The sequence below is a fragment of the Poecilia reticulata genome, chromosome 12 (genome assembly GCF_904066995.2).
Source record: "Poecilia reticulata chromosome 12, P_reticulata-male-v2, whole genome shotgun sequence".
In the NCBI taxonomy this organism is placed as follows: domain Eukaryota; kingdom Metazoa; phylum Chordata; class Actinopteri; order Cyprinodontiformes; family Poeciliidae; genus Poecilia; species Poecilia reticulata.
The window spans coordinates 10,598,603-10,613,230 of record NC_088841.1 but is presented as its reverse complement, the minus strand read 5'-3'; the positions used below and the strand labels follow the sequence as shown (position 1 = coordinate 10,613,230).

Genomic DNA, 14,628 nt, shown 5'->3' with positions numbered 1-14,628 from the left:
GCATTGGTGTTGTTGATAAAAGTAATTTCTTATTTCCTTGAAAGAAACTTGATCTCCAGAAAGAGATTTAGGTAATATTGCTTCTCAACTTTTGGCACAAAGCCTCCAAAAAAAACAAAAAAACAATTAATTAGTCTACACCATCAAATGAAATTAGCTCTTGTGGTCAAAATTTGTGGCTTTCATTTGCTGATATTTAGGGTTTCTGTTGTGTGTTAACAATCTACTGAGGCTGTATGCATGTGGAAGTCTTTAGCTGAGAGCTGCCAATTCTGATGACATTAAACAGCACTGTGAGTTCACAGTGAGTAAATGGCTGCTGCAAAGTGGGAGTCTTCCAGAATAAACTTTAGATACATCATGCAAATCTATTTCCACAGAGGAGAGAGGCTGGATGTCTGCAGTGAGTTTGCTTTAAGCATAACTTAAAGATTATGCAGAATGGTGTCTGCACACTTGGCTTTTTTGGCACTCCATAGAAGCCCGCTCCAGGCAGGAAGTGAGTCCAGGTGTTTGCTTACAGGGACAGGCAAAGCTGAGCTCAAACTTTTGAAAGAAAAATAATTATTAAATAAAAAAAACTTTCTCTCACTTTTGATGTTTCTCATTGTAGATGTAGCCATTATATTTATTTAAATGGAGGCTTTGAAAGCTGATGTTATTAGATAGATTTGAGATTTTAGAATACAGAAAGGCTATCTTTGAAATGCTTTAAAACTGCCTCAATGAAAGGTAATGGACTGCTTTCTAGTCACAGATTCTGTTAGAAATTTTGATAACAAAAGATCTAAATGAAGAATAAAATACATTTTATGTATGACTGAAGAAAACTGGAGATTTTTAAATAAGCAGACAAAGTTTAAATTATGAATAACATTGACATATATTGCTAATTGACAAATTTTTTTGTTTTGTTTAACAATCAATGTGACCTAGCTCCAGTTAAACTACTGTAGTTTAAGCAACTTATATATTTTTTTACTACATACAGTACATTACTAAATGTATTCATGTGATATGTGCCCACACTGTTGAAAAATGAAATAAATTGAGAAACGAATGATCTAGAGTTGCAGTGAAAGGAAGGTTTCTCCCATTTAAATTCATTTCACACATTTTCTATGTATGCTGGCTATGCCATACTTTTAATCCTTTTTAAGATTCTTCAGTTGGTTTCCTTGTTGTTGATGGAGCCGTTGTTAGTCCTATTACCTCCCATCCATAACCTCAGTTTCCTTTATTTTTTCCCCTCACATAAGACTGGTCCCTGAGATTTAACAACCTAATTCCTGCAGCTTTCTGAGCTCACCGTCCTCTTTGTCTCTTCACCCCCGTACGCCGCTGCCAGTGTGGAGGAGCATTGTTCCAGGTGTTCTGGCCAGACTCCACGGCGACTGACGCTGCTCACCGAAATGGTGTATATGCTGCTGCTGTAGCCATCGCAGGAGCAGTGATCGCCTGCTTTCCCTCCATTCCCCGAGGCCCAAACGAAAATTGAGCCCCTTCCATGCCGGCCCTGTGGCGAATTCGAGAAAGAAGCCAACACTTGTAAACTATCTATAGTAGAATAAAACGATTTAAAGAGAAATAAACGCTGGCGCTCTTTCTCTTACCGTTTCAACGGCAGTCTGTAAAGCGAGACGAGCGAGGGGTCCAGGTCCCTCTAAAGTGGCTCCGTCATCATCTGGCCCCCAGCTGGCTAAGTATATGTCAATGTACTGTGACCTGAAATTCAGTGATACGGCTTCCACAATATCTGTCACATCGCCTCCCAGCATACGAATGCCTAAAGATAATTTTAAGGCGAAGAAAAAAAGGAAAAACAGAAAGCTTGAATCTTCTGCAATTCCTCAAAAAGACCTTCACAATGCTTCTTTGAAGCCTTGACGTGGACTCACCTCCTATGCGTGCGCGGAATGAGACTCCGACTGTGCACAGAGAGTTATTTGCGGATGCAGCCACCGTCCCAGCACACTGAGTCCCATGGCTTCAGAGAAAGGAGGAGCACATCAGAACATGAGGTTAGATGCATATGCATGAAAAGAAGACAGAGTATTTCCGTGACATCAGTGCAGGGACAAAGCAAAACTTTCAATTTCCATATCTATACGTGCATTAATTACAGAAGAAATGGAGGGAAAAAAACTTGCTTTAATTAGAGGTGGGGTTATGATGAAGAATGCTGCAAAGCACAAGCAAAAGTGAAAGTTTAGAGGCAAGGTGTACTCACGAGTCGGCTGCATTCTTGGAATGTTTTGGAGTCGGGTCTTGATCTTGTTCATTTACGTCACAGCTGGCAAGTGGGTCCTAAATCAAGTGAATAGTAAGAATAGTAAGCAGCACATAACAGCTGCCAGCAGCTATCTGTCTCTGTTTCATCAGACAAATCACAAAGAGCATTATCCACCAGTCTGCCACACAGCTAAGTGGATCAGACATTTAATGTCCATTCCAATACTCTTAACCGGCCTTTCTAAACCTTTGGCCCGCAAGCTCCTGACTGCAATATCTGTCTCGGCTCCTTGCTCTTTCACTTAAAGCTCAGCCAAATTGCTTATGATTAATGTCCCCTTCCTGAAAAGAGCCTCCCGTCCGAGGGCACTTACATAATTTGGCTTCAGATCTGGATGCTCTTTCTCAATGCCATCATCTAGGACAGACACCACCACACCCTTCCCGGTGTAGCCTCTCCTCCAGGCCGCTGCGATGTTCATACCAGTCTGGCAGCCACTGGCCTCGGTACAGCTCTGTCAGGCACACATTAGCATATTCAACTTGGATTATTTTTCTGGTTTTAGTTGGTTTTGTTTCAAAAACAAACAAAGAGGGGCGGGGGGTAAAGTGACATACAGTGTACCATGGGTCGTTCCCCAAAGGCCAACTAAAATGCATGTTGTGTTTGAAGGCAGACTGATGAATCGGCAGATGAAGGTGCCTTTTCACCAGGTCGTGGCCACAGAGGTGTTTTCTTCTGGAGTTTCTCTTTACTCTCTTTAAGACCGCCTGCTGCTGGAGCCATTCCACCTGAAAAGTAACACGGGTAATTAGGACAGATGGAGACAATTGTATCTATTTTACAGAAAATATCTCTCTTTCCTGTCTGTCTTCCCTGCTTAACCCTCCCATAGTCACAGGCGTTCGAGAAAAGGACCAGTGCAGATGTGTGAACGTTTCTCTCAAAAGAATATTAAATGACATCTTCTCTTGCCTTGTCTACTTGCCTTGTTTTCATAAATTTAAACTTGTAAACACGGCAGACTATAAATAAACTATAATCATTTTTTGTGACATCATGACCACGCTGTACCTTTTCAACACATTTCTCAGCAGCTACAAAAAAACAAAAGTTTTATTTCCATTCTCCCACACACTGACCCAGACAGACAACAACCTCAAAATGCTTTTCAAAGGATTAAGGCTGATGCTGAAGGCCTGAGGCAAGAGAGCTTTTCTTCTGTTCCACTTTTTGTGCAAAAAAAAATAAAATAATAATTTGTTAGGGTTACTCTTGTTTTCCTTCTTTTGGCATTATTGCAGTCCAGCCCAGTTTCAATGTTTTTTTTTGTGTTTTTTGACTAAAAGTGTTGCACAGCTTATTGCAGCACTAAAGGTCAACAACATTACAAAGGCTTACAATGAAGATAAATATGCTTAATCCCCATAATTATGTGAACTTATTCTGGTACACCTTAGTGCAAAAAAAAAAGTGCTGACATTAATATTTCAAGAGTCTTCTGTCTGCATTGTATCACGTTACTTTACCTTTGGCTCCTTTGCAAGGTGATTTGTCACTTCTGTGTTGAATTCAGCGGAACAATTTGCTGTCTGCTGGTGACGGACGCTGTAGTAACCCTCCAAGTCTCCAATCTGGTGAAACGAATAAAATCCACTTAATAAAACCTCTCTTTTCCCAGATAAATGCCCTGCTCTTCTCCAGGCTGTGTTCTAAACAGCCGCTGAATAATTAAAACAGTTGTTGGTGTCTTTCACTCGGTTGCTACCTTACACCTGTGATAGTTTTTCAGGTAACTGCAACATGAGCCATGGGACTCAAGCCGCACTGCTGTCTGAGTTTGCCTGAAACATGCACACTCGGACAAAATGATGTCAGCAGATTTTTTTTTTTCAAACTCTTTTATGCTTTATTTAAAAAAAAAAAAAATTGCCTTGCCATTATTCACAAGAGAGATGACATAATTGCCTTAATTTATTCCCTTGTGACTCTGTTGATAAATTTTCTCAGATTTTTTTTCCCCCGCCTAGCTCTATAAAGTACTGTATTTAGCTTTAATTGAGTATTAAGGTGCATTTTACTTTCAGCAGATCCAAAACCTGAAAGTTTCATTACAGAAGCCAACTCGAGGGAGTAGTTGAGTTTTATAGACATAGTCTATTTATTTGCTTTAATACATTATTTACATGGTCGTGCTGTTTGTCTCGGAACTTTGATGAAGTTCAGCATTTTATTCCCATGAGGTTTTTATGCTAAACTCCAATTAATCTTTGATGGTGTGAACATGAAATGGGGAACAAATTTTGATTATTAATAGTAGCGCTCCTTTTTCCTTCAGCTCCACAAACGTCTCTGTTGTTTGAACAAAGATATTATTATTATTGAAAATCTTCATTATTTCGGTTCTTCATAACGCATTCAGTTTCTATCCAGATATTCACACACAAAAAAGACATTTTTTTGCATCTTTAAAAAATGTAATAAAACATTTAGATTGTATATTATTCTTTTACATAACACTGGAAAATTATTGGAAGGTTTTGTCTTTATACAATTGTGTCGGTGATGTTAAAGCTGCTTCTTTCACGGTAACTGAGTTAAGCAAGAGAATATGCTCTGCAGCACACTCACCTGACCCATGTTTGTAAAGCCATATTTCTCTGCTATCCTCTTCACAGACTCAGGGTCCCCTCTAACTTTTATCGCCCAGTCATTGGTATAAATAGTAGCGTGACAAAGCTGCAGGAAAGTTCCCATCCAGAGGGTGAACAAATGTCCCATTACTGCTCTGATCAATTGCAGTCTCCTTCCTGTCAAAGATTCATGCGTTGTTCCTGCAACCGGTTTGGCTAAATCTGCTTCTCATTACTGATAAAAAAACACACACACACACACAAATAGAAGCCTCCTCTTAAAGCCCTGAAGGAATAAAGGGATGGCGGCCAACTGAAGCTGTCAAGTCTCGATTCTGGTTCACTGGCAGAGATCACCTATCAGATTACTTTGAACATGGGACCTACGGATTACCCAATCATGTCAGCCCCTTTGAGTGACCCTTCCTGTATGTTGCTCTGCACAGTGTGCAGTTTTGTTCTGGTTCAGTTTTAACAGACTTTCTGCATTTTCATCCTAGTTTCTGATGAACCACAGAGGCTTAAAGGTCTGTAGAAATGACAGGATCCACCATTTAAAAATGATACCTTCACATAATGTTTCATCTTTTTATTTCACTTGCTCTACTTTTAAAATTATTCCAACTCTAGTTGATACATTTTTATATTTGACTGATTATGGTTCATATAGTTGAAGAAACAAATTCATAATCTGCCATGATCACTGTAGAAAGCCTGAACCCTCTCCATAGAGTTTTCAAACTTCCTTTTATTTTCATCACATTTCTATGTTTGTTATCATTATTCTTTTCTTTTCTTTTCTTTTTTTTTTGGCTCAACACATTTAGTCTTGGCAGCATGGTAGGCTGTGAATTTATATCCTTGCTTTTGGAAATTTGTCATTTAAACTAGGTCAGTCTGAAGCAATCACAGGAAAGCCCTCCGTGCTACAAAAAAAGAAGAAACAGTAGAGTTAATACATTGTTTAAAGATATGTATATTTTTAAAAAAAGGGGAGGGGGGGGGAGTATTGTTATAATCAGACACTGCTCCTGGATAACCTGAGATATTTAGAGAGAGATCTGTGAAACTACACTGAAGATAGGAGTTTATTTTAGATATAGGCTTTAGTGAGCCTCATTAATGATCAGTTTATGATTATTTTTTCTTTGTGTTTCCCTCCTTCAAATCCAGTGTGCAAAAGCTTATATGCACCACCTTTGTTCACAGAAAAGTGTTTTTCTTTTCTTTTTTAAAATAATTTAAGCAACTGCATTTTTGCACTTACAAGGAGCTTGGTGAAATTGCAAAACATTTTACTTTTTATCCACAAGTTCGCATGTGAAGTCTCAATGGTTGAAGGTTCTAGAAACCATTTCTGAACCTTAAGCCACCTGACAGAGCACAGCAACATTTTGTCTGCTTCAAAGCCGTTATTTCTTTATGACGGGGTTCATGTTATGACCAGAAACTAGACAGTGTTAGGTGTCTAGTTAGCTTTAGACTGAAATAGCCAAAACTGGAACCTGCATGTGTAGAGTTTGTTTAATGAATCTGCAGGTGTACTTTGACTTGTCTACAATGTATTTGCCTCTTGTTTTATCATTTTTAAAGAGGATATTCAACAGCTAACAGGATAAAAATCCTACAGAACATAGATTAAATGGATGAAAAGCTATTGTTTGCATATTAAGCCATAAACAAGATTAATGAAACCAAAAATGTGTTGTTTTTTTAAGAGATCTTTTTATGTATTCAACAAATGTGATTTAAAGCATTCATTATAGAGTTGTGTGATTTAATTTATTTGCTCTTTGCACTCAATTAGCTGGCTGCTCACTGTAGCTTTTACCATTTACACTTTTCAGCTTGCAACATAAAACAAATGTCTGTTGTTTTTGGTCGAGATAAAAGCACTTTTTTTTACCTTCTGTTCTAAATATTACTCCTCAGCCATTAGATGAGTTTAAAGTGGGAATTAATTTTCCCCATCACTGACAGCAAGCTGTCCTGGCCTAGAACCACAAAGCAGCCCCCCTAACCCTTCTAAAATTATTTGTGCAAGGACATGCACAGATTCTGAAGAAAACACCAGGCTCATCAAATAAAGATCTTACATTGTAATATTGGTTATTTTAAATCAGACTCCAAAGTTATCCCACACCTGTTCAACACAATGTCTTAACTATTTTTGTAACTATTAATTACAAAAACAATTAATTCTTGGACTAATCAATAGTATCAAGGTATGTCAAGGCTTTATTTTCAATCAAACACACCATTGTTTAAAGTGTTTTTAATGAGATATCTGAAAAAGTGTCGAAGTAAATTCCCTTTTCTCTGGCTGTATGTAGCATCGAGTAATGTAGTGTAATCCCGTAACTGTTATTTATTTATTTTTTATTTTTTGCTGATTTGTGGTTATTTTTTGCTGGATTGCTAACATTATAATTAAATGCAACCATCATCAGAATCTGGTGTTAATAGTATTTAGCCCTAAAGAAACCAGCCTACATAGAAAAAGGAGAGATCTCACACATAGTACAAAATGTTTACAGAAGTAATTATGTATGCAAAATAAGATGAAATACACTTGAGATGGATGTTACTTTACAAAGTAGTAAATAGTTTTCCATTTTTGCACCAGGCATGACAGTGGCTTATAGTCTAATTACATGGATTTGTGATGTTCATTATGACTATTTTTAGTCTTACCGAATGATAATTACAAAGAAAAGACATGCCACTGTCTTTAAGCTGTTTTATATTAGTTTCTCATTAATTCATTTATCACAATTGGTCTGAAAAGTAGTTTAACAATGTACATTATTTGCTGTTGAGCATAATTTGCATTGTCCCGTTGCCTGGCATTTGTTTTTATTCCTTCCTGGTGTCTTGTTTTCCCCATAAACTATATTCTATAATGATTGAATTCACACAACAACGCCTCTCATTTACAAAATTGATTGCTTTTATATGAAAATACTGAAACTTTGCTCAGTGGTCCATGTAGACTTGTTTGCAATTACAGTGCATTTCAGCTCTCTCTCTGGCGACTTCAATCCACAAATGAAGCAGCCGCCAGATGAGTGGTGTTGTTCTGCGACACATCTCCAATGAACCATTCTGACTCCAACTTTCTCTTGGCGTATGTATTTTGAAACAACAAAAAAATATTTTTTTTGCCATCCATCAAAACAAGTAGAGCGTATATTGACCTGTCGCTTTTAATTAGGACTTCAGGAGAAGAATGTCATGTGGATTCAAAGCATGGAAAAAGAAGAAGACAAAGAGGAAGTGGAGGAGGATGAAGATTACAAGAATAAGACGGTAAGGAAAAGGAACGTTTGTTGATTTTTCTTTTTTTGTTCTACCTTCTTATCCTTTGTTGTCCTTCTTCTGCTTTAGTGCCAAGGCTGGTGGTAGCTGTCACCTGATTATCTGGCCAATCAGGCTAATCAGAAGAGCCACCGCCCCCAACTAACCAATACGCCCACTAAACCCAGAGATCAAACGCAATTTTCTGGGGAGAGGTACAGATGTGTTTACCGCTCAACATGCTGCATTCAAGGGCCTGCAAATAAATGGAAACGCATTTCCGCATTTCAAGGCGATCTCTCGGTTTGTATGAGTCGTTGTGATGTCTTACTATGCTCCTGGGATTTTTGGCAGGAATGTGTTGCCAAAGAATATCTTCCTTTTGTTTTCTGATATTGCAACTAATAGTATGCAGAATGCAAATCTTCTCGTCCCAAGCCAAGGAGCATGTTGTTGCTTGTGTTATTTTTGCTCCACAGTGTGAAAAACTGCAAATGGTGACAGTTGATGGGAATTGGAGGAGGATTACCAAAATCTGTGATGCAACACACCCCAAAATCCCAGATAAATATGGCTTCATCTGCTTGCATAAAATATTATTCTTAGAAGATGGTAGATTGTTGGGCTTGTTTTTCCTCTGCTTTGCTCTCTGCTTGTTTTAACAAAAAGTAGGTTTTCTCTACATATCCTTATATTTTCCTTATGTCTTATATCATTATTTTTGATACCACAATAATGAAAAAATTATTAAAACCTAAAAAAAAAACCCAGGAAAGAATCTGTTGAAAGAGAACATGTGATTATTGCAGATAACTGTCTTCCTCTTTGCTGGTCATACTGCACGATGTGACTCTTGTCTGAAAAGACTTGGAAGTTAGTGTCACAGAATGCTCTCTGCACAAAACGCTGATCCTCTGTTATAGAAAATCCAACTAATGCTGCAGCATCTCAAAAATAATTGTCACCAGAGAACCAGTGAGAATGCAGCAGCTGTACAAAATTGTGTACGAAAGCCAGACTGCAGCTTCCTTTAGAAATACAGAAGCATCTAATTTAATTTTCCAGCATGCTTCGCTAAATGAAGGCAGCACTAAGGCTAATTAGTTTTGAAAAGGTAGCAGATGATCTCTTCTGTCAAACTTTGTTTTTCTCCCAGATATCCAGATTGGTATTAATATTAAATATTCAAATATACCAGCAGTCAGTAAGCATTAGCTGATGACTGGATATATAGTTTCTTATTCTTCATGTATTGTCATATCACCAGCATAAACTTCAATACATTTCATTGGCATTTTATGTGACAGACCATCTAAAAGTTCTGCAAAGTTGAAATCTATTTTTTTAAGTAAACAGGAAATTGGGCACATCTATTCTGCCCCCAACTTAAGCAAATTCAAGATCAAATTTGAATATTTATCAGATAATTCCAGAATAAGGCAAAAATACAGAATAAGGATGGGTCCAGGATGAAATAGCAGTATACACACATTATCCTTTGAGGGTTTTCTCAATGTTTTCAAAGCACCCATACGCTCTGAGAAATTCTTAGATGCTCCTTTTCTTTTCTTTTCTTTTCTTTTCTTTTCTTTTCTTTTCTTTTCTTTTCTTTTCTTTTCTTTTTTACTTAAAATGACTTAAAATTAGTTGGAAGTAATGTAGCTTTTCATAAGCAGACAATCGAAAGACGCACAAATGAAAACTCTACGATTATATACCTTTATCATCAGCGCATTTCAATGACTGATTTAGAAAGAAAAGAAAGCAACAATCCTGCCTCTGGGTGCAAAGGGGCAACACTTACCTGTCACCATATCTGCCGTTAAAAGATGTGCCAAACATCTATTGTGTCCTTGAATAGGAAATTACGTTGGAGTGTTTCATGATGCAACATGCAGTCGCAGTCACTATCATCTTCTCCACAATGGAGAGCAAAACAAGCCAGCAGAACAAAACAAAGGCAAAGCACCTCTTGGCGAAGCAGTCACAAGACTTTGAAGTTATCTAACATTTCTTCAGAGAGACCGACTTTGATGTTCAGAAAGCTCCTCTTGAACAGTGACATATTCCCCTGGAAATAATTGTCAAAAATGTTCGTGAGCACCCCGACTGCCCTGAAGGCAGTATAGATTTGAACTGTTGTTATTCTTTGTTCAAAATGTTCTGCCCCCCTTTAAGCTCTTGTTTGGAATTACAAGGTTTTTTTGTTTTTTTTTAGGCTTGTTGAGTTGAGAAATTCACATTTAAAAAATAAAAAGGAAAAAAAAAGCTCTCATCTGTGATAAGAAACAGATATCTGTTGATTTTGTTATTTTGTTCAAGTGAATAAATTAGGAACAATCTTTTGGTGGAAAAAATTATGTGGATCACGCATGTTTTCAATATATACCGGTCGATCTACGTTCCCACCCTCATCTATGGTCATGAGCTTTGGGTCATGACCGAAAGAACGAGATCACGGGTACCAGCGGCCGAAATGGGTTTCCTCCGCAGGGTGGCTGGGCTCTCCCTTAGAGATAGGGTGAGAAGCTCGGTCATCCGGGAGGGACTCAGAGTAGAGCCGCTGCTCCTCCACGTCGAGAGGAGCCAGTTGAGGCTCGGGCATCTGGTCAGAATGCCTCCTGGACGCCTCCCTGGTGAGGTGTTCCGGGCACGTCCCACCGGGAGGAGGCCTCGGGGAAGACCCAGGACACGCTGGAGGGACTATGTCTCTCGGCTGGCCTGGGAACGCCTTGGGGTTCATCCGGAGGAGCTGGAAGAAGTGGCTGGGGAGAGGGAAGTCTTTCTGCTGCTATATATATATATATATATATATATATATATATATATATATATATATATATATATATATATATAGTTGTGATCTGTGTTTCTCTGTGTAGTTATTTTGAGATTTTCTGTGTTTAGTCTTGTTTCACTGTCTCTGTCCTGTCCTTCCTGTTGATTGCTTCCCAGGTGTGTCTAGTTACCTGATTACCCTCCCTGTGTATTTAAACCCACCTGTTGTCTTTGTCTCTTGTCGGGTCCTCGTCTATTGTCGTCTAATGCCAGTTGTTGTCTCACGTCTCTGCTCTCCAGTAGAACTGTTATGTCCTGGTTTGCTTAGCTCTTGTTTTTCAGTCTTCAGTTATCAGTTGCTACCAGTAATTAGCTGTTTGCTAAACTCTCTGCCGTGCCGCCTGTTCTGGACTGTTTTGAGTTTCTTTCATTAAATTCATCATCATCTTCATCACAACCTATTTCTCCGCGTTAATCCTTACCACAACCACCCAAAAATCATGACATATATTTAATCTACCATGAGCAGACAAACATGGTAGAGAGATGGCATTTTTATTGGTGTGCACTGACACCTCATGCTGTGATGGTAACATCATAATTGATGCATTTGGGGTTTTTTTTGTTTTGTTTTTGTGGCACTAGTGGCCTTTATTCATTAGTCGCTGGACAGAAAGTAATCAAAGACCCAGGGACGATAACTGATTGGGGGACAACTTGTGTTGAAAACTGTAGACTCTGCATATGGCGCCTGCTCTATACGGTGGCCGACAGGTGCAAATGCGCACCAACAGAGAAAACATGCAAACAAAAAAATGAAGAGATGACGCAAACAAAAAGCAAATCAAATGCAGCAAACAAAAAAAGAAATGCAAATGCAGCAAACAAAAAAGCAAATGAAGCATGATGAAATAATTTAAAACTATCCTAAGTATGATCAATACTTCGAAAGTACCACAGTTTACAATAGTACTCAATGGTAAGAATGTTCTTTGTTTTATTTTACTAGTACATACTTAGTTCCTATGTTGTTATGGGAGTAACGCTTTTCAGAACAATAGCAAGTTGTTCTGTCATTGCTGCTAATATCTCCAGAAGTGCTAAAACTGTTGAATGAAGGTCCTCCTGAAATTTCTTAACAATTAAAGTAATGTTTTGCTGAGTAAAAACTACCATGAGCAGACAAACGTGAAGACCGGCTTGAGGATTCCAAGCCAGTCTTCACTAAGCGTGCTATCCAAATCAATAAAGAGAAAACAGACATGCTTGTTTTTCTTTGCGCAAAGGAAACTAATCATTTAAGATCCATCCTATACCTGAACATTGTATCTGTTCATATCTCATATGTCTTTGCACTGTTTGTGCTGAAACACTGTGGGAGTGGTGCATAGGGTATTGACAGTTGATTGCTCTTTTCTGCATCAGTGACAAGGGAGAGCAAAGGGATGATCTAGTTAAGAGTTTATTGAAGTAATATGTGGCACTCGCAGCTGGCTCAAAAAATTGGCAGGTCATTTTGAAATTGCTATGTTTTAAGTAATGGGGGAAAGCTAGGATTTGTCTAAGTGAAGTTTGTATTCTTGATAAAATTTAATCCTATTTATAAACAAACCAATGACGGCGACATTCAATAAAAAGCACCTTGTCGGTGTCACACTGGAAAAGTTCCAGCCCACTAAATATTAACGTGACAGTTTGACCATACCACATGGCATTTTGGGTTTGAAGTGTTTATTTTCCTTTTTAATTTAAAAGTAAATAAAAAGAAACTAGCTCTTGTTTGTAGTACTAATAATTCACTTTTAGCTGTGTCTGTTTGAAACAAAGAGTAACTTCATGTAATCGTTTTGCCCATTACATAGCTTTATAAAAGTCTTGTGAGCGTTTAACAACAAAATATGTTTGAAATACCACTAAATGAAACCCAAGTGTCAACACGGGTGCCTTTAGCACAGCTTAAGAACCACTGCTCCTTTGCAGTTCTTATTATATTATTGAGTATACATTATTAAGTCACTCAGAAAAGGGTTTATGTTTCATCAGCTTTTGAATTAGCATTCAAATAACACTGTTCTGCCACCTGGCTGGAGGACAAGCTGAGGTGCCTCTGCCTTCTCCTTCTGATTGACTTGTGTAACAACCTATTCGGCCGTAATGTGGTAAAGTGAAACATAATACCTTTGCAGCAGCCTAAGATCAATGACTCGCGGTATTTGCTGTGCAGCTTCTTCTCAACATGCATGGCCAGTTGTAGCTGTTTTTACACTTCCATTATGCATGCTTGTTGATGCTGCGAGACATGTTTTTTTTTCTCCTTCGTTTTTGGCCGCTCTTTGACTCATCATGTTGCACGGAATTGCGTGAGCCAACTTTGACCCTTGATGTTTTTTTTAAAAGAGCCCACAAAAAAAAAAAAAAAAAAAAAAAGAATAAAAAGCTTTTTCTCCAGTCTTCAGTACTTTTTTTTTCTGCGTGTGTATTATTTTTTTTTTTTTCCAAGTGCGTTGTAATGACCGGTCTGGACCAGATCGGCTTGATCTGATCCACCAGAGTCGTGCCCCGCAGTCAAACTTCCGTTCCGCGTAAAGCTTTTCTATACCTTTTGTGTGTGTGCAAGCATTTTGGTGCAACATTGCTGACAAAATAGTTACCTGTCTCACCCCAGAATCCCCACCGACACACAGACACACACACGTTTCCTTTCTTTTTGTGGATTCCAAGCCAGTCTTCTCTGGCTCCTTTGTTCCCTACTCTAGGCTGGGCTCACATCCTCTCTGCTCTCTGTAAGCCCGCTCCGCTCTGTCATCAGGATTACAGGCTGTGCTGTAGCAGATTAATGACTGACATCTCTACACTCCTCTCAGCATTGCAAGGCGCACACGGAGTTACCAGGACGGCAGCCTGTGCCTGGTTGAGATGGAGAGAGGAACAACTGCGGGGGAGATAATGCATTGTGTTGGTCTGGGAACAATATGTTAGCAGTGAGATTCTACGCAATTTTGTGTGGGTGTGTGCGTGTGTGTGTGCATGCGTGCACCATTGTGTTGCTTAATTTGAAGTCGCGGTACGTGCAGCTAGAGCTTTCCAACCTCCACACCTCAGTGCAGCACAGCAGGTTAGAGTTAAGTCGGTGAACCAGGCCTTCTGTTCAGACAAGCTTAGATTGATGCATGTATGTGTCTGTGTGTGTATTCACATGTGTAGTCACGCAGGGATGTGTACTCGAGCCTTGTGAGCCCTGAAAAATGACAAACAAGAAACTTATAAGTCCCGGGATCACAAACTTCTGCCTTAAATGCACGCCTGAAACCTCTTTCCTGTCCAATAACCATTTTTTTTGTTTTCTTTGCCAAGACAGAGAAGTTTGCTTTTTATCTGTTTTGTTTAAGTCAGGGAGGAAAAGTGACAGCAGTGCAAGCAGGCAAACAAACCAAAAGCGAGCGCTTTGCAAAGTTTTGAATTAAATTAGGATTTTATACCACCTCAGAACCTTTGAGAAGCAGCTTATGTGTGTCATGAATTACTAAGTAGCAATATTTGGGGCTTCTCACTGCCATCAAACAGCTGAGGCTTAATTTCCTCAGATTTGCCCTGGAGTGTCCATGAAAGTGGGCTGTCTGAGCTGCTATCTGAGGAATGAAAAGCCTCTTTCGCTTAAATTGCGTCAAGAAATCTTCCTGGAAATCA

General features: G+C 38.8%; 1 protein-coding gene across 1 annotated transcript in view; it reads right to left on the bottom strand.

The window, feature by feature from the left end:
- Positions 1-5,651, bottom strand: part of pcsk5a (proprotein convertase subtilisin/kexin type 5a) — a 33,410-nt gene extending 27,759 nt beyond the window's left edge. The window contains exons 1-8 of the mRNA XM_081613994.1: positions 4,865-5,651; positions 3,763-3,867; positions 2,851-3,024; positions 2,607-2,747; positions 2,231-2,307; positions 1,899-1,987; positions 1,614-1,786; positions 1,310-1,516 (exon numbers count right to left, since the gene is read on the bottom strand). Of these exons, the coding sequence (XP_081470120.1) occupies positions 1,310-1,516; positions 1,614-1,786; positions 1,899-1,987; positions 2,231-2,307; positions 2,607-2,747; positions 2,851-3,024; positions 3,763-3,867; positions 4,865-5,014 (1,116 nt within the window). The 5' untranslated portion in view covers positions 5,015-5,651. The remainder of the gene's footprint in view (positions 1-1,309; positions 1,517-1,613; positions 1,787-1,898; positions 1,988-2,230; positions 2,308-2,606; positions 2,748-2,850; positions 3,025-3,762; positions 3,868-4,864) is intronic.
- Between the last annotated feature and the right edge of the window lie 8,977 nt (positions 5,652-14,628).